At 33.7% G+C, this 25,807-nt stretch overlaps 2 protein-coding genes and 1 pseudogene across 2 annotated transcripts; 1 reads left to right on the top strand and 2 right to left on the bottom strand.

The window, feature by feature from the left end:
- Positions 1-8,287: 8,287 nt before the first annotated feature.
- Positions 8,288-10,259, bottom strand: LOC115878230 (annotated as a pseudogene).
- LOC115878229 (sin3 histone deacetylase corepressor complex component SDS3-like) lies at positions 10,212-25,784 on the bottom strand. The gene is made up of 2 exons (XM_030894654.1): positions 25,660-25,784; positions 10,212-11,581 (listed from the first exon to the last, which is right to left on the bottom strand). Exon 2 carries the CDS (start codon positions 11,555-11,557, stop codon positions 10,571-10,573), a length of 987 nt encoding a protein of 328 aa, XP_030750514.1. The 5' UTR covers positions 11,558-11,581; positions 25,660-25,784; the 3' UTR covers positions 10,212-10,570.
- On the top strand, positions 12,385-12,882 carry LOC115878194 (sin3 histone deacetylase corepressor complex component SDS3-like). Its single transcript, XM_030894605.1, has one exon. The coding sequence runs from the start codon at positions 12,385-12,387 to the stop codon at positions 12,880-12,882; it is 498 nt and encodes a 165-aa protein (XP_030750465.1).
- Positions 25,785-25,807: the final 23 nt, after the last annotated feature.

Here is a 25,807-nt window from a genome sequence, read left to right as displayed (position 1 = left end):
ATCTTTCAATTTATTATAAAACCTCATACCCAAGAAAAGGAAAAAATAATATATGGATATGGCCTATTAAAGAGGTATTAACATTATACTATTAACATCCGAACCCCTCATACCAACAAAAATAACAGTAACAACGCGAAAAAGTAACATATTAGAAAATAATGTATAGAAATATCTTATATGTATGTGAGGATCATCTACCTGTGATTTGGATACTATAAATTTGGAAGATTCTGTCAGCAGTGGTTCTTCTGAATCAGAGTAGTTACGATATATGCATTTTGTTGTCCTAAAGTTAATTTATAGTATCTTAAGTTTTTTTTTAATTAAATATAACATTAATGTCTCTTTTTCATTAAAGAAAAACATTTTTATCTTATATTAGGCTTATATTGTAGAAATCATGTTCTAATGTTATTTCAATTCATTTTTATAACAGAGATTTATTTAATACTTACACCGTTTTCTTGCTATAAATTATTATTTCCTTAGATGGAACACAGCTCCAACATTTTTATTATTTATAAGATTTTTTTTTCATAAACGTGGGACTAAGAACATTATCATTTAGTACAATGAGAGTAATCATCATTTGTGTCAAATAAACCTAGTTTGAATAAATTACCTACAATAAAAGAAAAGTTTTGCATTTTTGTCCTCTAGAGCCATATGTTCGAAGCACTGTGCGACGACCATTCGTGCCATGAAGTTTGGTACGGCTGATGTTGAGGATGGGGAGCTGGCCTCTGTGGAGCCGTCTCAGATACTGGCTTTTGTTAAAGCCTTGAGACTGTATAATGAGTTATAACTCGTTATAACCCAAGAAAGGGGAACACACTTACTTAAGGCTTAAATCATTTGAATTTTATATTAGAATTGACTTAAGATTAAAAAACACTTCGTTATTAGAAATTACTTAAAACTAACAATTTTAGTATATTTGTAAAACCGACTTGTTGCAGCTCTCTGCAAGATCAAGAATTTCTCAAGCAGGTAGGTCTAGTCTTTTTGCAGCGTTCACATACAAGAAATGTATCGAAAACCTGGTCTGCGTAAATGAATGAACATACTACGCCGTTCTTTGAAAGTTTGATGACTTCTCAGAGTCTCGAAGCGTATCCCGAGCGTACCATCAGGTCCGTTACACCGTTAATATACCGGGGCAAAGCAAAAAGTTATTAAATATTTGATAATTTTAAATATCAAACAGATACAGTTAACAACATTTTTGATGTTATAAGAGAACATTATAAAATGATCTATCTACTATCAAAAGTAAGAACAATCTTCGGATTGTTACCGAGTTTCTAACAGGACACTGTCTTCGCAAGGAACCTTTCAGTAGATTGAAGCTAAGAAACAATGGCGAATGAAGATTCTGTGGGGAAAATTGGAAAACACCAAAACACCTCATCGCTGAGTATTAGGGGTATTATTAAAAAAAAGGTTGTTAGACGATTCATTTCCCACTTAAATTAAATGGGAATTTGCCACTTTTTGCAAATAATTTTTTTCTCTGGATCTTGTTCTCCCACAGCCATGACAATCACATATTCTTGTACAGAATTGAACACTCTACAAAAAAGGTTCCTTAAATTTTTTTGAAAAACCTACTCCTTCAAAAGTTATTCACGGTTAAATTTAACCACTCGTTAAATTCTTAAATTTTTCAACTTTTTTAACAAAATTTTGATTATTTTTGAAAAATTTAATCTATTACTGTAAAAATATACAATTCTGCTGGTGTTAAGGTTGGGAATTAAAAAATCTTCAAGTCTAATGAAGTTTAAACCATTTAAGTATAGCTGATTTATTTTAATAATCATTCTTTAGTTGAATTTTGATATTTCTTCTTATACTCGCTTACAATCTGAATCACCATATTGTTTTTCATCTTCACTTCTAGATAAAATATTAATGTATTCTTCTAACAATTTAACAGCTCTTTCTGCAGTATCATTAACTACTCTCAAATGTTTCACAATTTCAAAGTCTCTATAACCAGGATCCTTTAACCATTCCGTACTGTCTAAAAAAGCCCCATACTCACACTTCGCTCCTTCCTCTCCTTACTTCCTCGCGTTCCTTCGTCCCTTCGTTTCCTTCCTTCGCCTATTCGATGCTTGGAAATTAGTCAATTATGCAACAACACACCACAAAATATTTTTAATATAGCAGCTACATGTTTATTACGAAATATCCAGTAACCTCTGAAATTTTTAAAAAATTCGAAAGGCGCATAATTTTTATTTTATAAAACTGCAATTCTTTGTCGTGTCAAAAATAAAAATTGAATTTTAATAATATATATTTTTTTAATAAATCCGAATATTTCAGTATCATGTACAAGGTATATCAATATGAATGTACAAGGCGAGTCAACAATAGAGTAAAGTTTATTATGTAGTTTATATCGAAACCATGAAATATGACATAATAATTAAACGTTAATGAAGTCAATCCCCATTTTTTCAGATATTTTTGTAAAGGCATCATGCACACTATTTCTATTTTTTTATTTTTGTCGCTACGATTACATAAATATGGACATGCCTTTTTTCACAAAATGAAGACAATATTGTTTTTTTCTTCCATTTTTTAGAATATTGTGTGTAAATTATTTTTATATCGACTGGCGATTGCTAGATGTACAGGATGTCCCATTTTTGTGTGTTTTATGGGGTTTCTGGTTTATGAGTAGAGATATGAAGATGCTGTTTTCACATCATTGTTCTACTTATTATGAAACTAAATATGCTACACACATATTTATCCTGGCCTTCTTAGTTCAAAGTTATTTCTTATTTCTTTTACTTTTTATTTTTTAATTAGTAGAAATTTTTGCAAAAAAAAGTAACAGCGTAATGTGAAAACCGCATCTTTGTATCTCGACTCATAACACACCGTACGACACCCTGTACAGACGTACTGCCAAATCAAGAAATCAACTACGAATGAAATCCAAGTTCGATTTATATATTTTATATATTTCAATATTTTTTTGTGTTCGTGATAATTCCTTTGCTACTTCCTCCAAAAATCGACAGTACGTGGAAGGAGCGTTTCGAGGAAGTAAACGGACGAAGTAGCGTTTTGACGAAGGAGGAAGGAACACGGTCGCATAAAATCGACATTTTTCCATAGTAAATATATGATTTTTGGACGAAGGAACGCGAGGAAGGAACGAAGTGAAGTAGCGAAGTGTGAGTATGGCGCTTAACTGCAGAAAACGTATCAATATTAAACCGTGTAAAAAATTGTAACAAATTTGAATTTATGCAAATAATCAATGTTTTAACACTATCAGAATTGTATATTTTTACAGTAATAGATTAAATTTTTCAAAAATAATTTTGTCAAAAAAGTTGAAGAATTTAGGAATTTACCGAGTGGTTAACTTTAACCCCGAATAACTTTTGAAGGAGTAGGTTTATCGAAAAACTGTAAGAGACCTTTTTTGTAGAGCGTTCAATTCTGTACAATGAATATGTGATTATCAATTGCCATGGCTGCGAGAGAACAAGATCGAGAGAAAAAAATTATTTGCAAAAAGTGGCAAATTCCCATGTAATTTAAATGGGAAATTAATCGTCTTTGGGGTAAGGTTTATTGTGAATATTAAGGGTTTACAATGGTTTACAATTTTGAAAAACAGTTTGTTAACATTAAATGTATATTACTAAACGGTATTGTTTTCAAAATGAGTTTTGTGAGTTAAAAAATGAAATTTAAATCAGAAGTATAATCTTGTAGTAAAATTGCATGTGTCTAGACATATTCACAAAACTAGTGTGAATTTACCATATGTATTTAGTAAAAAATGACGCCACGTCACGCAACTTCTTGTAAAGCTGATGCGAATTAAGTAATCGATTCAAAACGTAGTTAGAGGAAGAACATTTTAATCTAAGCAGTTTTTTTGAACAGGTGGTAGTCCCACTGTATGGGCGATTAGTGTTTTTATAATTTAAGGGTAAGTATATTATACTAATTATGTTTATAGGTATGTAGTTTCTGTAAATATAAAGCCAGCTCTCTAATGGTGCGTTTAGACTTCAGCACGCACGCACTGATCCTTCGCGAATGCTCAAGAGTAAACGGCTGTGCGCGCACGCTCACTCTGAATCTGTCTGTGCGCGAGCAGCCGCGAACGTGAGTCGTCTGGTGTCGGTTTTTGGTCCGTGCTCTAAGGGATTCTATGTGTGCGCGAATGCTCAGTTTGCACCGGCAATTTGTTTTGTCTGCGTTCGTGCGTGCGGCCTGAATTTTTTTTCGATTTCTTTATTAAAATTATGGAGTGGATCAATGAATCTTCGTTATTATTAATTGAAGAATATGAAAAGTTGCCTATATTATGGGACGTTAAACATTCGCCGTATTATTAAAAACCCCCCCCAAAAAAAATAACGCATGGCAAGACCTTGTAAATAAATATAATATTGAATATGTCGATATTAATGAAATTGCTATTCTAAAATTTGTATCTTTTGTTCGTAATTTTTGGTGTTATTAATTTTGTAAATATTGAAAGTCGCGCCTGGTCATTCTTGTAAAGTTTTTGAACTGATCATAGAAATTATGTCGATTTCTAAAAATTCGGGTTTGCCACTAGCGAAGATGTTTTCGATTTTTCTTCTTTTTAATAATTAAGCTGTGCATAACAATGACTGCAGCCCCGACTATTTCTTGATCGTCCATTATTTTCACGAACACAACTCTGCTGTGCGCGCACAAGTGGATCACTTCATTCGTCGAAAAATAAGTTTTAGCTACACATTGCTTAAACAATTTTCAAAATCGGCTCTTTAGAACAAAATAATATATTAAACTTAAAAATCCATGATTTTTTTCAGCATTATTTTAGGCATGTTCTATGTTTACTTATTTCTCTGAGATAGTTTATCGTTTTCGAGTTATTTTCGCTATAAATAAACCCGGTCACGTTTCAGTCCAATACGCCTACGGTGCGGCCTTTTTTTTCTGCTCCCATGCGGGCGGGGAGGGCTTTCAACCAGCATTGTTTTTGAAAAACAAACACCGACGACAGACTAAAATGTCAACTCAGGTCGCGTATGAAATTTCGTTGTGTTTAAAAAGCAGCTGAAAATGTCAAATTTGAAAACTGACCCAGACAGAACAGGTCCGTTAGGGTTGCCAACTTTCAAAAGAGGGTAAAAAAGAGGCACAGGCAAAACATTTTTAGAAACCTCGCCGAAATGTCTAGTATATTTACCAAAAAATTATGTCAACGGTATGCCATTGATGGTCATTCTTACTTTCTTAAAAATTTTATACTCAAAACTTGTTAAAACAAACCATTTTCAACAAAACTTCGTTTCCAAAAATTTCTTGTTCATAAATATTTCTTCATTTTCTTTTCAGTACAAACGAGTGGGAGTAGCGAAAGACACAGATTAACAATTTTTTAAAGCATTGTGGCGATGCGATAGACGAATAATTTTTAGATTTTGAGTTTGGTATGTAAAAAAGAGGACTTTTTCAATGCGTAAGAGAAAAGAGGACAGTTCTCTGGAATAGAGGACGGTTGGCAATAGAGGTGGGAATTCTAGTTCCTTGGGAGGAACTAGTTCCTTAGTTCTAGTTCCTCCAGAGGAATAGTTCCTTGAACTAGGTCTTTAGTTCACAATAGTTCCCAACTAACATTGACATCCCCCTTGCTTGCTAATGCGTTTCGTTGTCAGTCAGAACTATTCACAGTATGATCTGTATAATTTTTATAATGTACGGAGATATAACGAGACGTGTAATTGTGTATGTTAAAAACATATAGGTAAGTTTTATTGCAGATAAAAAAGAATAAAAAAAAATCAAATCAGAATTTAAAAAACTATATCATAAATCAATTGGAGCAAATATTACAAAAAATTTACGAAAAATTGCATTTTTCCGCACTTCAAGCTTTTTTTGTCTAAAAATTCAGAATATCTACTTCGTTTTATAAGATATTTCTTAATTTTAGGGACCTACAGTGAAACATTCCCATAAAATATTTAAAAAACAAACTAAAAATCAAAAACAGTATCCACGACAATTTTCTGTGGTAATTACGCCGCGCCGGCTGCGGCAATAGACAAGGCCGAATCCATCGTCATCGCCTTGTATTATATCTCGGATGTCGACTGAATAGATTCCCGTGAACTAGTCTTTTAATAGTTACTCTATGTCCGGATCCGATAACATACGGCTCGCACTCCCCACGCCTGCCTAGCATAAATCGCGCTGGCTGATCCATACGTAAACTAGTCTTTTATTTAGTTCCTCTAGTTCCTTTAGGTCCGGATCCGATAACATACGGCATAAGGCTGGCACTCCCCGCTCCTGCCTATCATCGATCGCGCTTGCCCGATCGCATCGGTTCGTACGCAAACTAGTCTTTTATTTAGTTTAGTTCTTAGTTCCTCTAGGTCCGGATCCGATAACGTACGTCTGGCACTCCCCACTCCTGCCTACCATCGGGCTACGCGCGCTAGCCGATCCGTCGCCGTCGCATATTATTCTATATCGGGCACAGTCTCGATCCCGGAATAGGTCCTGAGGAACTAGTCCTTTGAGAAGCCAGGAACTAGTTCCTTTCATTCCGGGGTCGGAATAGTTCATTGGAACTAGTTCGTTCACGAACTACACACCTCTAGTTGGCAACCCTAAAAAAACACGTACAAAATTCATCACAGATCTTCAATACGCTGATGACTGTGCTCTAGTTGCAAATACGTTACAGCAATTGCAAGAAATGTTGAACACATATACATGGGCATACGAGGCTTTGGGACTTAAGCTGAACACCGATAAAACTAAAATCATGTGCACTCCCTCGGAAGATCACAACAATGCTATAAAAATCGGAGAAGAACTATTGGAATATGTAGCGGAATTCAATTACCTCGGCAGTTGATTTTGGAAATATCGACTCTGAAATTCAGCACAGGATTAGCGGCGCCTCAAGAGCATTCTGGAAATTAAAAGACAGGGTTTTATACAATCATGACTTGAACACAAAAACGAAACTTGCAGTGTACCGAGCAATAATAATTCCGACCATGTTATATGGAAGCGAAACCTGGGTGCCGTACCGCCGACACGTGAACGCACTAAATCAAGTTGCAACAGAGACATCTTAGACAACTCTCAAATGGTTCCATCATGTCTCAAACGTATCGGTCCTTGAAAAAGCTAACTGCGAGAGTATCGAAGTCATGGTTACAAAATCCCGCTTAAAATGGGCTGGTCATGTATGCAGAATGCAAGAAAACCGCATACCAAAATATCTGCTTTACGGTGAGCATGTAGACGGTAAGAGGAGGCCGGGTGGACAACTCAAAAGGTTCAAGGATATTTTCCACGAAAACTTAAAAGGAATTAACAAGCAGAATGAGTGGGAAGAGGCAGCTCACAATAGAACGGAATGGAGAAGAATTGTAAAGTCAGTTAACAGCGATAACCAAAAAGTAAAGGGGCAACAAAGCAATGAGATTTTTGAATGTCCAAAGTGCGGTAGACAGATAACATCACGTATCGGGCTTTTCAGTCACAGAAAAGCTCATGAAAGAAAACGCCTTGCGTGACCATCTTCTGATGCGTGTCAAATACTAGTCAGCGAGTAATGGCAGTATGTATATATGTATGTATGTTGAAAGACATAGATTAACAATTTTTTAAAGAATTGTGACAATAGACGAATATTTTTTAGAATTATAGTTTGGAATGTAAAAAAGAGGACTTTTTCAATACGTGGGAGAAAAGAGGACAGTGAGAGCAAAAAGAGGACTGTCCTCTGGAGTAGAGGACGGTTGGCAACGAGTATATTATCCCTGTATATGATCTACCGGGTTGTGCATTGTGGCTGGAAACATAGGAGATCGCATGCAAATTTTAAACTGTCCATTTATTGACTCCTCTCTTAATTTTACAGCCAAGATGTAAATAGGTTTTTAAAAAGTTTGTGTATGCTGAATACACATGCCGAATTTGAACAATTTTGGACAAGCCGATTTTAAGTAATTTAAGAAAATTTGCATCTATTTTTAAATTAAAACTAAACAGGTAACAATGCAAACCCAGGCAAATGTCAACCTTAAGTTTAGAATATATCAAAAACAATATGAAACAAAATAATTTATAACTAGTAACTTACTAAGCTTAGATATCCAAAAGGATACGCCAAACTATCAAATTAATATTCACTTAGAAAAGCAGATACGTCGCTTATCACAACCATATCTCACTAAATTTAGGGCAAACCCGAGTATATTAATAAATCAACATGTAGTATCTTTTCACCTAGCTTTAATGTCAACAAATAGATAGTAATACATGCCATACAAAGTACCTAAAATTAGGAACAACATAAAGTTTTGGAAATTCTTTTCATTACCTTTTAGAATAGAATCTATTAGTTTCAATTTTTTATATTATAAAATTTACATACCGACTTGAGTCATCGAAACTGTGCGATCCGGATTTTAACGTGGATGTAGATAGCTTAATGGAAAATTAAAAGTATTAAAAAGAGATACAAATTGGGTCGACACATTTTTTTCTATGCGGTATTACCGGATTCTGCATCAAAATTTCAAACCGCACAAGTAGGCCTTTACGAAAAATGTTGCATCTAGGGTTGGAACTTTATTTTTCACTATTAGTTACTCATTTTACTACAGCTGTAATAGATTATATTTAGTTTAGATATATTATCATCATTTCAGTAGTATACATGAAAGTTTTTAAAATAACTTATATTTTTCTTACACACATTTTCCTACAAACGTAAAAAACCGGCAACACTGTATGCAGCTTTTCATTTTGCCTCTCTGTCTATCAACCGGTCATTTATATTATTCTCTGTCATACTCTTTAAAATCCAGACCACATAAATTGGATGACCAGCAGGGTATATCGTGTTAAAGATAAAAATATTTTGAATCTAATTATGTTGGAGATTTTTATTTTCAGATAGTTTAAGATTATTTTTTAGCAAGAAAAATAACAAGAAATTAAGATTTCAATTGATTTTACTCTGTGAAAAGCTCTAACATAAAATACTGAGAAATATTAAGATAAAAACATTCTCAAAAATCGATTTTCTTAAAGTAGATTACATATATTATGTCAATTAAAAAACAAATTAATAAAATAAATAAGAATTAAATTAAACTTGATACAATTAAATATAAAAAATATAGTTTTTAAGTTTGTTCCTTATAGAACAAATAGATCTGTTCATCGATTAATCCTCTCAAAAGTTATTTAATATATTTTTCAGGAAAAAAATGTAATCCAAACCCATTTCAAAGTAATATTTTACTTTAACTCAATTAAAATAAATACTGCAATTAATGTAGTGCTTCTTTGAGTCAACTTAATGTAAAAACAACAAACGCCAGTTAAAATCGATTTTAAACATGCTATATAAAAATATTCTTAAAGTCTAATTGATAAAAAAGTGTTTAAGAAGCTCTCCTTTTTATGGAGACGTTCCCTCTGGCCAGATGCGATATGAAAAACCTCAACTCTCCCCATTTTGCTTTTTGACGTAGATACAATCATTTCCCACTGCAGATATGGTCGCAGGAGTTTTTGGCTGACCCTTGCCCTCAACGAAAATGGACTGACCCCTGTGAAACCATCTCTTTTCGTACAACTTCCCGTCCTCTATCCTCGTCTCTATCAAGGTCTGGTGGTCTCCGAAGTTTTGTACACCCATGTTGCCGATTCCGTGGTTTGGGCTTCCCATTGAACTCTCGTTGAGCCTCCTCATCGAGAAGGTTACCTCCTTGATTTGTCTGAGGTCCGTCTCGATCTCTTTCTCTTCGAGAAGGTAGGTTATCTGTGCAGCGGGAGCTTTCCTGCGTTTTTCTGGAAGAGGGATAGGTTCGTTAGGCCTTCTTCTAAGCTTTCTCGTCATAGCTGGCTTCACCTCCATGGAGTCACCAATTAGTTCAATAGAGGATCTTTCTGCCTCGATGTTTCTTTTCTTATCCTCCAGATCTGATATAAGGTTTTCCCTCAAGTCTATTTTTTTTTCTAATAAAGTCCAACATATATCCCTTGTCAATTTCGTTGAGTCTGAATCTTTCGTGGTATTGCATTTCTAACATCTTGATGCGTTTGTTGTACTCGTCGTGAGTTCCTCATTCAGTTGGGCTAGTTTCTTCTTGAGCATGATAACCTTGTCCTAAAGTATTTACGTATTAATTTCCAGATGTTCTTGTTGGCTATCTGTGTCCGTATTGCCTGACATATTTTCTATTGTTTAGTATAATTAATGAAGAATAGAAACAAAGAATTTCAAATATATTCCTTTAGTTAAGTAACTATTATATTATTTTAGAGAAATAGGTAAAATATGGTTTCTCGAGTAAAACTGTAATGTAAAATGCATTTAATGAATAGCTTCATTTTACTGCAATTGAATTAAAACAAACTTAGCAAATGTGCAATGATTCATTGAGTCAGCTTAATGTAAAAATAACTAACGTCTTTTAAAATCGATTTTAAACTAAAATACATGCTATCTAAATATATTCTTAAAGCCTAATTGATAAAAATTGTTTTAAGAAGCTCTTCTTTTTATGGAAACGTTCCCTCTGGCCAGATGCGATATGAAAAACCTCAAACTCTCCCCATTTTGCTTTTTGACGTAGATACAATCATTTCCCACTGCAGATATGGTAGCAGGAGTTTTTGGCTGATCCTTGCCCTCAACGAAAATGGATTGACCTCTGTGAAACCATCTCTTTTCGTACAATAACTTCCCGTCCTCTATCCTCGTCTCTATCAAGGTCTGGTGGTCTCCGGAGTTCTGTACACCCATATTGCCGATCCCGTGGTTTGGGCTTCCTAATGAACTCTCGCTGAGCCTCCTCATCGAGAAGGTTACCTCCTTGATTTGTCTGAGGTCTGTCTCGATCTCTTTCTCTTCGAGAAGGTACGTTATCTGTGCAGCGGGAGCTTTCCTGCGTTTTTCTGGAAGAGGGATAGGCTCGTTAGGCCTTCTTCTAAGCTTCCTCGTCATAGCTGGCTTGACCTCCATGGAATCACCAGTTAGTTCAATCGAAGATCTTTCTGCTTCGATATTTCTTTTCTTATCCTCCAGATCTGATATAAGGTTTTCTCTCAAGTCTATTTTCTTTTCTTCAAAGTCCTTCGCAGCGGCTTTCAATTCTTGAGCGTAGTCCCTCTTGATGAAGTCCAACATGTACTCCTTGTAGATTTCGTTGAGCCTGATCCTTTCCTGGTACTGGGTTTCCAGCTTCTTAACTCGTTTGTTGTACTCATAGTGAGTCCCGTCCTTGAGTTGGGCGAGTTTCTTCTTGAGGTTGGCCAGTTTGTCCTGGTACATTTGCTCTTTGATCTCGAGCTGTTCCTCCTGGCGGCCTGTGTCGGTTTCGCTGGCATCTTCGGTGTCTTCGTCGCTTTCTTCGAGGTGGTGATGGTGATCGTCGTGGAACTTGTCCTCGTCGTTATCGAGTTTGTCGTCGTCGAAATCGTACTCGTGATTGTTAAAGGAATTTGACAGTGGGGACCCCAAGAATGACATTGTCTCGCGACGTTCCAGTACACACTAGAAAGAAAATAATTTCGTTACCAATTTTGTTTTGACTGGTTAAAAAAACTAATCTATTTAAAAAATCTAGATAAATTATTGGATACCTATTGTTCGGACTAAAATTTAGACATAAGAATTTTTTTCTGTTTGTACGGAACATTTTAATTCATTCTTTTATGGGGTCCCACTCTACCAAATCTATAATTTTATTTCAGTTTTTTTTGTACCATTGAAACCAATACCAATAGAAAATGTTAATATACTGTTTATACTAGTTAGTAGGTTTGCACATTACTAGTCATAAGTGTAATAACTAATATATAGGTCATCGACAAACAAGTAGATTGTATTTTCTGTCATATTTTAAATGGGGCATGTTGAAATCAGATATTCTCGCGCAGGACGCACTATACATATCTTTTTTTGCCTGGGTACGAGGGTCAACGAAAAGGCAGATGAAAGGGCCAAGCAAGGCTCATCAATGCCATTTATAGGCCCAGAACCCTTCTGCGGTCTTGCAAAAGCAGTCACGAGAATGGCCACGGAACGATGGGTGGCCAACAAATCTCTAGAATGGTGGAGAAACTCACCAAAGCAGAGACAGGCGAAAAGTTCATTGTAGAGCTGATTCACGGTAGACCTAATAAGCAAGGACAGAAAGACAGCCAAACCTGTAGTGGGTCTACTAACAGGGCTAAGTCTACTAAGTAAGCTGAATAGGCATCTAAAGCTAATGGGATTGACGCACGTGTGTAGGTTCTGCCAATCTAAAGAAGAAACGGCAGAACACATTTTATGTCGGTGCGACAGACTGGAAAATGTGCAGTTCTCCAAGAAAAGGAAATAGGCGAAAAAACCTTATATCAGATCTGGAGGACAAAAAAAAGAACATCGAAGCAGAAAGATTTTCCATTGAACTAACTGGTGACTCTATGAAAGTGGAGCCTATCCCTCTTTCAGAAAAACGAAGGAAAGCACCCGCTGCACAGATAACCTACCTTCTCAAAGAGAAAGAGATCGAGACAGACCTCAGACAAATCAAGGAGGTAACCTTCTCGATGCGGAGGCTCAGCGAGATTTCAATAGGAAGCCCAAACCACGGGATCAGCAATATGGGTGTACAGAACTCCGGAGATCACCAGACCTTGATAGAGACGAGGATAGAGGACGAGAAGTTGTTGTACGAAAAGAGATGGTTTCACAGAGGTCAGTCCATTTTCGTTGAGGGCAAGGATCAACAAAAAAAACTCCGGCCACCATATCTGCTGTGGGAAATGAGCGTATCTACGTCAAAAAGCAAAATGGGGAGGGTTTGAGGTTTTTCATATCGCATCTGGTCAAGGGAAATCTCTATAAAAAAAAGAGCTTAATTTTTTTTTATCAGTAAGACTTTTAAGAATATTTTTATGTGGCATGTATTTTAGTTTAAATCGATTTTTAAAGTCGTTTGTTATTTTTACATTAAGCTGATTATTGAGTCATTGGAATCATTGCACATTTGCAAAGTTCAGGATCTTTACTACCAGAAATCAACAGAAGAATTAAAAGACCATGCATGGAGTACATAACCTGGAAGAAGCTCAATCGTATTCAAATATAATGCCACTTTATTTTAGTTAAGAAGAAAACTGTACTAACAGTCATGAGTTGACCTATGCAGGCGAAACCTGGACACTTAAAACGGACATCATAAGAAAACCGCAGGTCGCACAACGATCAATGGAACGAAATATGCTGGGAATAACTAAGAGAGACCATAAAATAATACAGTGGATACGACAAAAGACCCAGGTAAGATGTCAACCACAGATTCAAATCCCTCAAGTGGCAATGGGCAGAACACCTGGCAAGAAGGACGGACAACAGATGGACCACAAACATTACAGCATGGTACCCACAAGGAATTAAGTGACCTAGAAGAAGACCGAACCTGAGATGGGACTAAGATATTAGGAAATTAGGGATAACTTGGGCCCGCACAGCCAAAAATGGGCCCAACTACAAAGAGAGTATCTAAATATGTGAGGGAGGCTACATCATAATTGGAAATGGTTGAATAGGCTGGAAATGATGATATTGATACAAATGAATTAAAAACACGAAAAAAAATAATAAAGCAGTATTTCTACCGGGTGTTGCATCGTCGTGCGGGACATAGGAAATCCCATGTAAATTTTAATGGGGTCAATTATTGGCTTCCCTAATTATTTTAGAGAATAATTCTATTTAGGTTTATTGAAGAGCACTAAAACCCACATTCAAAAGAATAACTTTAGATATTTTTGATTAGCCCGTTTACGAGTTATCGCCGATTTCTTTTTAAATATTTCTCCTTTCTTATGGCCTTGTATTTACTTATGAGCACCAGTCAAGGTAAAAGATAACTGTCAAATGAAGTTGTCATTTCAGAAATTTATCTATTTAGTGCTTTATTATTATTATTAAAAACTCATACCTACATCGAAAATATTAGCCATGAACTATAGCCATGACACTATCGAAGAGAAAAAAAAAGTATTGATGATTAAATGGTATTATCAAGGAAATAGTTATCAAAAGGTGTCGGACATATTTGCTGCTCTGTATCCGAATAGACCGATACCTGGAAAATCTACAATCGCAAGGAATATCCAGAGATTTGAGATCAAAGGTACCCTAATAAATAACTGCAGATGTGAAGCAAGGCAGGAACAAAGAGAAGATGAAAACCAAATCATACCGACTTGAAAGTATTATTGTGCGTGGAAGAGAACGATGGAAAGATCAGCACAAGGAAACTTGAGGATGAAATAGGAATAGATCACACTACAGCGTTTCGAATTTTGAAACGACATAAATACTATTCCTTCAAATATGAAAAGCACCAAGAACTACGAGATGGGGACGAAATACAGCGGCAGGCGTTTTGTTTTGATATGATGGAAAGAGCAAACACGGATGGGGAATTTTTAAAAAACATGTTTCACTGACGAATGCACGTTTACCTTAAATAACCCAATATTCAAAATTATCGATATTGGAACAAAGAAAACCAACACAGGTTTGTCGAAACAAGGACGCAATATCCAAAGAGAGTAAATGTTTGGGCAGGGATATTCGGACACAATATTATCGGGCCATTATTTCTTACGCGAAATTTAAATGCAGAATATTATTTGGAACTACTCGAAAATCATATTTTACATGATGCCGCTAGGGAAAATCAGGAAGTTTGGTACCAAATTGATGGCTACCCGGCACATAGTACCCTGGCTGTTCGGGAATATTTAGACAATAGTTTTAACGGAAACGTTATTGGAATAAATCATACAGTAAATTGTCCAGCAAGGTCTCCTGCTATTTCGCCAAATGATTTCTTTCTCTGGGGCCATTTAAAAAACAGGATATACAAGGATAAAAAATACCCAAATCTAGACGAATTAAAAAATGCTATTTCTGCCGAATGCAATAGAATTTCAGTTTACTAACTAGCGAATGTAAAAAGAGAATTTTATGATCGCCTGGGTTATTGTCTAGCAGTCGATGGAGGAATATTTGAACGTCTTCTTAAATCCTAAAGTTCTAACAATTTAATAGTACCTAAATTAATAAGTTATTGAATATTGTAATAATACTATAATTAACCTTGTAATTGATTACTTTATTTTACTTTAATTCATATTAATTTGTATTTATAAATACATCTTTAAGATTTGCGATGTAGGAATGAGTTTTCAATAATAATAAAGCACTAAATAGGTAAATTTCTGAAATGACAACTTCATTTGACAGTTATCTTTCACCTTGACTAACATTGGGTTCATTATTTAAGGTAAACGTGCATTTGTCAGTGAAACATATGTTTTTTTAAAAATTCCCTATTCGTGTTTGCTCTTTCCATCATATCAAAACAAAACGTCTGCCGCCGTATTTCGTTTCGTAGCTCTTGGTGCTTTTCATATTTCAAGGAATAGTATTTATGTCGTTTCAAAATTCGAACGCTGTAGTGTGATCTATTCCTATTTCATCCTCAAGTTTCCTTGTGCTGATCTTTCCATCGTTCTCTTCCACGCACAGTAAAACTTCCAAGTCGGTATCATTTCTTGCATCTTCTCTTTGTTCCTGCCTTGCTTCACATCTGTAGTTATTTATTAGGGTACCTTTGGTCTCAAATCTCTGGATATTCCTTGCGATTGTAGATTTTCCAGGTATCGGTCTATTCGGATACAGAGCAGCAAACATGTCCGACACCTTTTGATAACTATTTCCTTGATAATAACATTTAATTATCAATACTTTTTCTTCGGTAGTGTAATTCATGGCTAATATTATTTTTCGATGTAGGTATGAGTTTTTTAATAATAATAAAGCACTAAATAGATAAATTTCTGAAATGACAACTTCATTTGACAGAGTTATCTTTACCTTGACTGGTGCTCATAAGTAAATACAGAGCCATAAGAAAGGAGAAATATTTAAAAAGAAATCGGCGATAACTCGTAAACGAGCTAATCAAAAATATCTAACGTTATTCTTTTGAATGTGGGTTTTAGTGCTCTTCAATAAACCTAAATAGAGTTATTCTCTAAAATAATTAGGGAAGCCAATAATTGACCCCATTAAAATTTACATGGGATTTCCTATGTCCCGTCCGACGATGCAACACCCGGTATACCTTCGAATTAAAAAATGACAAATAAAGTGTATATTAAATAATTAAATATAGATGAATTTTAAAATTAATATAAATAAAATAAAAAATATAGCTTATTCATTCATTATAAACTTAATAACATCACATATTTCTCCTCATTTTCATTCAACAAAGTATAATGCAAACGTTTCACATTCCAGCCACGTTAAAATCACTACCAAGAGCTTCCACTTTTCTTAATTATTATTATCTTCTATGCTAATATGTTGCTTAGTAGAAAAAAAAGCTATTTTGAAAAAACAGGCAAACCGCAATCCAGTTAAGACATAGCCGCAGGCAAGGACATAAGAATGTTGTTGCGCACTTGACGTGTTGCCGCTTCTAGCACATTCTCCTAATATAGTCGTATTGAACTTTCTAGTTTGTACAGGAGCAATTCAATGCGAGACGGACAATACAAATAGGCGTATTGTCTGAGTTTACAGCGGTATTACAAAATAAATACATTCTACTTCTAAATCTATAAGCAAATTTTAAGAAACAGGATATCTCATATCTTTGACCATTCTCAGATATTCAATAAACAAAATTCACCTCCTAGAAAAGGTTGTTGATGGTCAAACTGAAAAAAAAATACTATTGTAGCTCCTGTAGATAAATACCAATGACCAATGACTAAAGAATACAGGACCAGTAACACCCGAGACCAAATTAATTGTTACCATTTGTCTCCAATCAGTGCCGTGCCAGAAGGTTAATATAAAAAATGCAGAATTACATAAAAATTGGAATTTTAATTGTTTCACAAATATTTCTTGTTCGGACAGTTACAAAATTTAATTCAATGCTTATTGTTACGCTTATTAGATTTATTTAGTTTTGAATATAGGTATTACGGTAAATTGTTAGTCTTCTTCAAAAGCGAATATCTCCACCAAAAAATAGGTTACTGACATGATTAAAAAATAAATTACAGAGAAAAGGTACACCTTGCTGATAAACTGGTTTTTGAATTCCTTACTTTGTTAAACCTGTCCGCAGGGTGTTTCCAACTTACGCCAAAAGAACATTTTGTTTTCCCTCGTATAATGTATAATAATAGACAGATAGTACTGCTATACAGGGTGGTCCGAACTGTATTCCGCAAACTTCGGAAGCATATTTTTCAGATAAAAATAAGTAAAAATGTTCGTATAAATGTACGTCCTAAAATGCTTAGTTTCGGAGATACAGGGTGTAGTTTCATTTTAATTTTGATTTTTACCAAATAATTTCTGAAATAACGCCAATATTTAGATGAAAATCATGGGTGTCTGGGAGTTTTTTGACATAAGAAATTTGATTTTGATGTTAATATGACTCCTATTTGTAAGATGCTGTTTTAACTGTTTTGAAGGATAATAACTTTTCGTCCGTACCTTTATAAAACTACTGAATGAAAAAATATACATTTCCGGGATTTTATACGCAAAAAATGTCTCTTTTTTACCAAGCGACATTTTCGAGACAAAAAATCGCTACGAACAAACGTTCCCAAGATATTTAGAATGGAAATAGTCAATACATGTCATTATTGACAAAAAATAAACATGTTGAGTGGATAGTTATTTGACTGAAATGATACATTTGGGAACTTTTTATTTTTTAAACCTGTTGAACTTTTGGCTCAAAAATCTTTCAAATTTATGATTTCAGTCTAATAATTATATTTAGTTAAAAAGTTTAATTTATGTTAATGATGACAGGTATTGCTAATTTCGATTCCAAATATCTCGAGAACCATTACTCGTAGCGATTTTTACCAAGAAACTTTTTTTACGTAAAAAACGTCGTAAATGTATATTTTTTTACTCAGTAGTTTTTACAGGTATGGACGAAAAGTGATTACTCTTCAAACCAGTTAAAAATTATGTAGGTGGCGTCCTCTACAAGTAGGAGTCATATTGACATCTACATATATCAAATTTCTCATGTCAAAAAACTCCCAGACAACAATCATCCAAATACTGACGTTACTTCAGAAATAATTTAGAAAAAATCGAAATAAAAATGAAACTACACTCTGTTATCTCCGAAATTAAGCATTTTAGGACATACATTAATATGAACTTTTTTACTTATTTTTATCTACAGAATATGCTGCCGAACTTTCCGGAATACAGTTCGGACCACCCTGTATAATAATTTAAAAAAATGTAGGCAATAGGAATTAATAAGATTAATAAAGGTTTCAGTTATTCTAGAAAAAGTGATTATGTTTATTTTTATTTACTGGTTCAGTTTTACTATTTGACGCTGTGTCATATATGTATTGGCTCTTTTCAAAAAAAAATTAGAAAGTGTTAAATCTTCCTTCATTTGCCGACAAATACACAGTAATTTCTTTATCGATCTAAACAAAACAATTGTTCTCTATTTCCCGGATATTTCAAAACTACGGATATTCAAATTACCATGTACAAATTCGTGTATATCCTCAAAAAAACTGTTACACTAATATTAAACATAATTTAAATTTTGACACTGACAAACAGATCGTCTATCTTTTGTTTCTATTATGTAAGTATAACAAATAACTAAGTAAACACAGAAAATCTCCCACAAAAATATCAAAAAGTGATAAAAATCCTCTTAGAAAGATTTACGGGAAACTTTCGGAGCCGTTAAAATTTAACAACTTCGACAGTCGGCGATCCGTATTGTTCAATTTCGGCGGGTAATACAAATACGATGTTTGTCCTTTTCTATTCGTGCATATCGGACAAGGACGTACATTATTTTATCCGTAATGATAGTGATCAGTATATAAAAAGAAAAAAATAATCGTAGGATGTAATCAATATAATGGATTTACGTTTTTGACACAAAATTTCCATTTCATGTGATAAACATGGATAAGAGAGAGAATGACAATCTGTCACGAAAGTTCCAAACTTCGCGAATTCTAGTATCCCTAGTAGGTATGTAATTTTTAAGAAGTAAATTTAGTAGTATTTTAAAACATTTTTAAAACCCAAATTAGCCTTACATTATTTTGCTTTTACTTGAACTTTGAATTTAATAAATATTTAAGTAAATTCAAATAATATAAAAAATAATTTACAAAAGAAATTTTTTTTAAAATTTTATAAAATAATATACTACTCTATGTTACGACGGTGACAAAAAAAGCAGATGACGTCCATACCAATCTATTTTACTAAAAAATATATGTTTCTAATATTTTTTAAGTTAACTATGGATGGGTTTAAATATAAATCCGTCATGCGTCGTGTCTTGTTGTTTTTAACCAGTTTTATTGGTTTATAAAAAGGACAGATCATATTTCAATTTTATTGGTTTGACGGAACGATGAACGACAAACAGACGCCGATGAGTATGAATTCGCCTTTAGGTTTTTGAGGCTTGTCAAAGTTTTGCCAAATTATAGGTTATAATTTTGTGTCATCTTATGTCAAATACCCTGCGTTTTGGAATATGATGCATTTTGATTCGTGTTATTAGTGTGTTTTGTGTCTTTTGAAGTCAAGTTGCGGAAAAGTCGAGGGAAAATTAATTGTAGACCCAAAGCACAGTTCATAGTTAACACTCAGTGCCCAGGCAGAAAGTCTTATACACAAATAAAGTTACCATCAATAAAGTTTGTATACCATCTCGTCATAGATAAATGCATCTCGTATATGGTACAAGGATCGTACTAAACATATACTAAAAACTGGAGTAGCTGTAAAATAACACGATAGGTATATAATGGATTTTAGTATCTACTACAGAAAAATAATATCAAAAGGTACTGGTTTAAAAAATTAAGATTAAAGTTAATTAAACAACCTTTAAGGTATAAAATTTGGTAAGTGTTATTATTAATAAAATAGTCTGTTTTATTTATGTTGTTTTATTTATTCCTGTGGAATATTACAAATTTATATTTGTACATAAGTTATATTCATAAATATATGTAATAATAATAAATGCGGGAAGTTTCTTGAAGCTTGAAAGTAAGAAATAGTTATTTTTTATATTTTTTGGTATACGGTGTTTTGTTCTTGTTTGTTTTGTATTAAAACATAGTACCTTTTTTTAATAAAATAACTCGATTAGATTTTTATACAGTTCTTTTGAAGTAATCACTTGTCACTCAAATTTTAGATATATTAATTTCCTGCTATGTGTTCCAATTGTACCAACTTATTTCTTTGTATAATAAAATAAACTAGTTTGAGATTAAAATGACAGACACATCTATCACTGTCAAGGATCTTGTCGTTGGACAGACTATAGATCTACAAGGTCGCGGTGATTCTTCTTTACAACCGAGACTACAAATGATTTTTGAAATGGAGAACTAACCTCTATAAAACCGTGTCAGATACTGGCTTTTGTCAAAGCCTTAAAACTGTAAGATGAGTTAACTCTTCTTATCTGCAGAAAGGAGGACACAACAGATCTATAAGGTCGCGGTGATTCTTCTTTCAATCTACAATCTAGACAGAGAAAAGTAAAAAGTGCATGTCGTAGGTACTCCTGTCTAAAGTCTGTAATAACTTATAGCATAGTATCCACGAACATTGTTAAACAAAGTTTAATATTGCCAAAGGTCATTTTCGATTGGCGCAAAACCAACAAACAATAAACAAATTAACTTATTTTCATAATACGTGAGGAGCACTTAAAATAGATGCTGTAATCATCCGTATCGCATCAATTTCCGTGATATTTTCCTAGCGTTGGAAAACAACGGTCGCGTCCAATCAATAAACTCTCTCTCGAACAAAAACGACCAAAACAAACCTTGTCGCGCCGCCGACGGCCGGTCACAACGGCAACGCCGCATCTAAATCGAGCGTTTCGCGGCCGCACGTCATCAAAAGTGTTTTCCGCGGCGGGCTTGGCAACAGCCGGCCGAATAACTGTGATTGTCGACGGTTCGCGCCATCTATAGGTCGTTCGTCGACACCTAAACGCGGAACGAGAAAACAAACGAGACGGAAAATGAACGGACGTCTGTGCTAGATACGAATCGATCCATGCGCGAACGCGAAATAAACAATCAGGGTTGAGCAAAATACAAAAATTGGCACAAATCTAGCTTTGAAGCCCCGTCTATACGTAACGTTTTACCTGTCAGCTTTACGTGTCAGGTAGGGTGATTTTTTTAAATTAAAATCACTCATAAAAAAACCTTCAGTATACAGGGTGCTACAAATTCGAGGTACGAGCATTGGTATCTCGGTAATCGTAATAGATACGAACATGTTTAAATTGGGGCAAAGTTGCCGCTTTGGGATGTTCACCAAGATGTCATCAAAAAAGTTTTAAAAATTTCACGGATTGCTGAGTTTTTTGAAAAAAAGGATTTTTTTGAAATTGAATTTTATTTTTACCTGTCGTTACTTTTAGGAAAATCAAAAAACTAATTGCACATTCTCATAGCCACTTTATAAGGGCTATCTGATAGTATTTTTAGATTTTCAAATTAGCTGATAATTTGTGAGATACAGAGGCCAACTTAATTTTTTTAAATACGGACCTGCATTTTTTATTTCAGATTTTGAAAGAACTCGGTCTCCTGAGTGCAATGATATGCCACACTTAATATTTTTTTTTGTTTCGGACATTTGAACACAATTGTATTTCAAAGTCCGGCTCTGTTTTCTTTTTAAATATTTAATCTATTCATCGTTAAAATATGGAGATAAGCTTTCAAACTTAACAATGACGTGGGGTAAAACATTGAATATGGAAAATCAAATGCAATAAAATAATAAAAAATAATATACAAATGAATACATTACTTCACGTCATTTGTAAAAGAGAAATCAATACATCTCAACATTTACAACAAAGAGTACTCGGAAGTATAAGAAAGTTCAAAGAGCTATAAATAAAATTGAACGAAAAATAAATTTGTGCTATAAGGAGGGTGGTAACTGGTAACCCTTTCGAACATGTAAAGCATTAGAAACTAGTTTGCAGAAGATTTATTTATAATAACTACGATTAATATTACGCATATTATTAGATCGCACAATGAGATTTCAAATTCACAATAAAAAAAGTTAAAAATAATATCTTTAAATTGCTGACCTGGATATAATTTATTTGAATCTTCCAATTGGCTCGATTTTCCTTATTCAATGTTAATTAGCGCTGATCAATATTGTTGCGATGAATATAATCAGATTAAATAATTTTAAAAACCAGAGTCGGACTTGAAATTATTTTAAATAATAATTAAATAGTTTTGTTGTTGTTAAGATACCCAAAACAAAAAAAAATGTTTAAAGTGTGGCATATCATTGTTTTTTCCGAGTTCTTTCAAAATCTGTAATAAAAAATACAGGTCCGTATTTAAAAAATTTAGTTGGCCGCTGTATCTCACAATCAGATAGCCCTAATAAAGTGGCTATAAGAATGTGCAAATTAGTTTTTTGATTTTCTTAAAAGTAACGACAGGAAAAAATAAAATTAATTTTCAGAAAAATCCGTTTTTTTCCAAAAAACTAGTGATGTTAGTATTTCAGAAATTTTTGGCTGTTGCAGGAAATTTCTGAAACTTTCGGAAATTTATGAAATATTAGGAAATTTTACATATTTTTTGTCGATACAATAAAAGACTAAATTAGATAGACATTTGATACCAACACGTAAGTGGAAAAAAAAACAATAAACATAATATTAGTTGTTATATTTTTAATAAACAATACATAACCCATAACAAAAATCATTTGGTAACATTTGTATTTTGTGCATAAACCACGAACTATGACTATGAATTAAAAAAAAAACAAAAAAGCACGAAATATAAATTTAAAAAACGTAAAACACAAATAACTGAATTATTCTATTCCGGAATATCAAGCGCTGAGCTGGTCCCATCTTCATAGGGTATTATAGTAGTAGTAGTACTGTCTTCGTCAGTTTCTATTTCCAAATCAGATATATTTGTTGTATCATCTGGTTCTGATTCTGAAGGATGGACCTCTACCTCCACGAGTTCTAGTGGTTCTGGAGGGATATCTATTTACTGCGTACTGTTCTAAAATTGTCCATGTATATTCTTTTTGTAATTTTAAAAACTTAAATTTTTTTGAATTGTATTATTTGTATTGTGTATTTTTTGTTGTTTGTATTTTTTTGTGATTTTGTTGTTTGTGAGTGCTTTGTCGATGAAGCTGTTTTGGCTTTTTGCACAATAAAGCGTTGTTTATTTGTTTGTTTGTTTGAATATTTTTACTCAAACTATCAAGGAAAATCTTTGATTGTTCTGAAGAACTTTTTCGAGTGTCTTAGACCGTTGAAGGACTCCCATTCCAGGTTACGGATGTGTTTCCGCTTGGAAAACAGAACGGTTCTGGTCCAGTTAGTGGAGTGCCTTCTATCGCTTAGTAAGCGGGCACCCAGAGAGGAAGGACTTTATTTTCTTTGCCTAATTTGTTCAGCTTTTCTAGGCATTCTTTGGCCAATCTAAAAAATTGTCTGGCAAATCTAGGCATTCTTTGGTTAGACAAATTCGCACAAAATAGAATTTTTTGGATCAAAATCATAATTTTATCGACTTTCAAAAATATCGTATTATTGACAAACTGAGGATGATTGTTGGTGATATTGTTGATAAATTCCATAGAGGCTATGTGTTCTTCATTGTTAAGGTGCTCTCCCAGGAAACAGGGGTCCAAGAGATTCGCGGCAAAATGCATTGGTTCAAGAGCCATAGGTTTTTTATTTTGTAAGGCGGAGAAGCATTCTTTTTCTTCTGACTTTCAAGAATCGGCATACTTGATACACTTTCGTTAAATTTTTGCTCAATGTCTTGAATTTTGAAAAGAAATTTCTTGCAAAATTCGGATTTTTGCGAATATTCGCGATTTTGGGACCGAATATTTCGGAAATTTCCTGCAAAATTCGAATGGAAATATTCGCTACCAACATCACTACAAAAAACTCAGCAATTCTTGAAATTTTTAAAACTTTTTTGATGGCATCTTGGTGAACATCCCAAAAGCGCAACTTTGCCCTAATTTAATCATGTACGTATCTATTAAGTTTACCGAGATACCAATGCTCGTACCTCGAATTTGTAGCACCCTGTATAGGTACAAGACGAATCAAAATTAAATATTGTATTTTGTCCACTACATCTATCTTTTTCTGAAAATATATCATAGACGTTTGTCATTAAAAATTATATACAAGGTCGGCAGCAGAGTTTTGGGTCTTTGGTCTGTTTTTTACAGAGGCATTTTTGTCCATAAGTGACATTTATAGAACTATGCTAGAATAGTTTTTAGTAGTACAATACAATGTTGTAGGTTTGGTAAAAGTCTCAAACTATAAAAAAAATTACCTTAAAAGTACATGCATATATTACTTTTACAGACCTCCTTTTTGTACAGTATATTCAGGCCGATATTATATGCAGCCTTGAAAAACTCGCGGCTATCTTTACTTTTTCTGTACAATTTTTCGATCGGTTTAATGGTGCGCATACGATTAGAAATCGATCATCGACATTGTGTTCAGGGCTAGTTCGATGCAATTTTTGTACAAAGTATAAATAATTGTACATTTATATTTAAAGTTCTCGTAAAATAATCGACGCCAAAGAAACGTGATCATTTGAGGACTTTTTGTTTCTTAATGACTATGATGTTGATTTCAGTGGTGATATTCTTCACGTAAGACAGTGTAAGTAAAAAGGTTTATGATTACTGTGTATGATCGTAAACTCATAAGTATAAAGTATAATTTAAACCACTAATTACAAGGTTCTGAATGAGGCTCTGTAAGGTTCTAGAGACTCTACGGTTTGTAATTTTTCAAAACCAAAAAAATTTTATTTCACATAAAATACAATGTGAAAACTGTACCACAGAACAGGTAAACTGTACCTATACACTAGGTATACCTACTGACAAAAAAGCTAGATATAGGTATATGTATGATGTATGTATACAAAATAAAAAAATGCCTTGACTTATTTCTATAATCTCTATACTGCTCTATACATAATATATGTAATATATTTTAGGTTAATCGTACTTCATACTGACCCTTAATACAGTATGGTCTAGTAGGCTTTGAACGTTCACAGATAGGTATAAAATTCTTATGCAAAATGCGAATTCCTCGAACAGTGATGGTCTACAGCCGGCTTTACAATGTTATAACACTTTTTGATCAAGGTACTTATTTCACTTCTTGGTTCAAATTGTTAATATGGCATTTCAATTAAACTGCTACCAAATAAAATAAATAAAAACCGTAACAAATCAATAGTGTTAAATTTGTCCTTATCGCTACATAAAGAGCAAATCCAAATTATCTACGATAATAAATATTCTCAAAATATCGATATGTGTACAAGTTTGAAGCTCAATAGCTTCTTGCACAAAGTTTAGCCTATTTGACTGACGCTGGGTTCATAAAAAATACATACAATCTTAAAATGTGCACTTACCTATGAGAATAAAGTCTTTTAATATTAAAATTCGCACAAATATCACTAATTCACAATTTTAATTAATATAAACGCACGTCTCACTCACTGAGCGACGCCATTTTATGAATTTATTTGCTATTCTGTTTTGAAATACCACAACCAGAGG

The sequence above is a fragment of the Sitophilus oryzae genome, unplaced genomic scaffold, assembly GCF_002938485.1.
Source record: "Sitophilus oryzae breed Bouriz unplaced genomic scaffold, Soryzae_2.0 scaffold_1502_pilon_pilon, whole genome shotgun sequence".
NCBI lineage: Eukaryota > Metazoa > Arthropoda > Insecta > Coleoptera > Curculionidae > Sitophilus > Sitophilus oryzae.
This window is presented reverse-complemented; position numbering and strand designations above follow the sequence as displayed.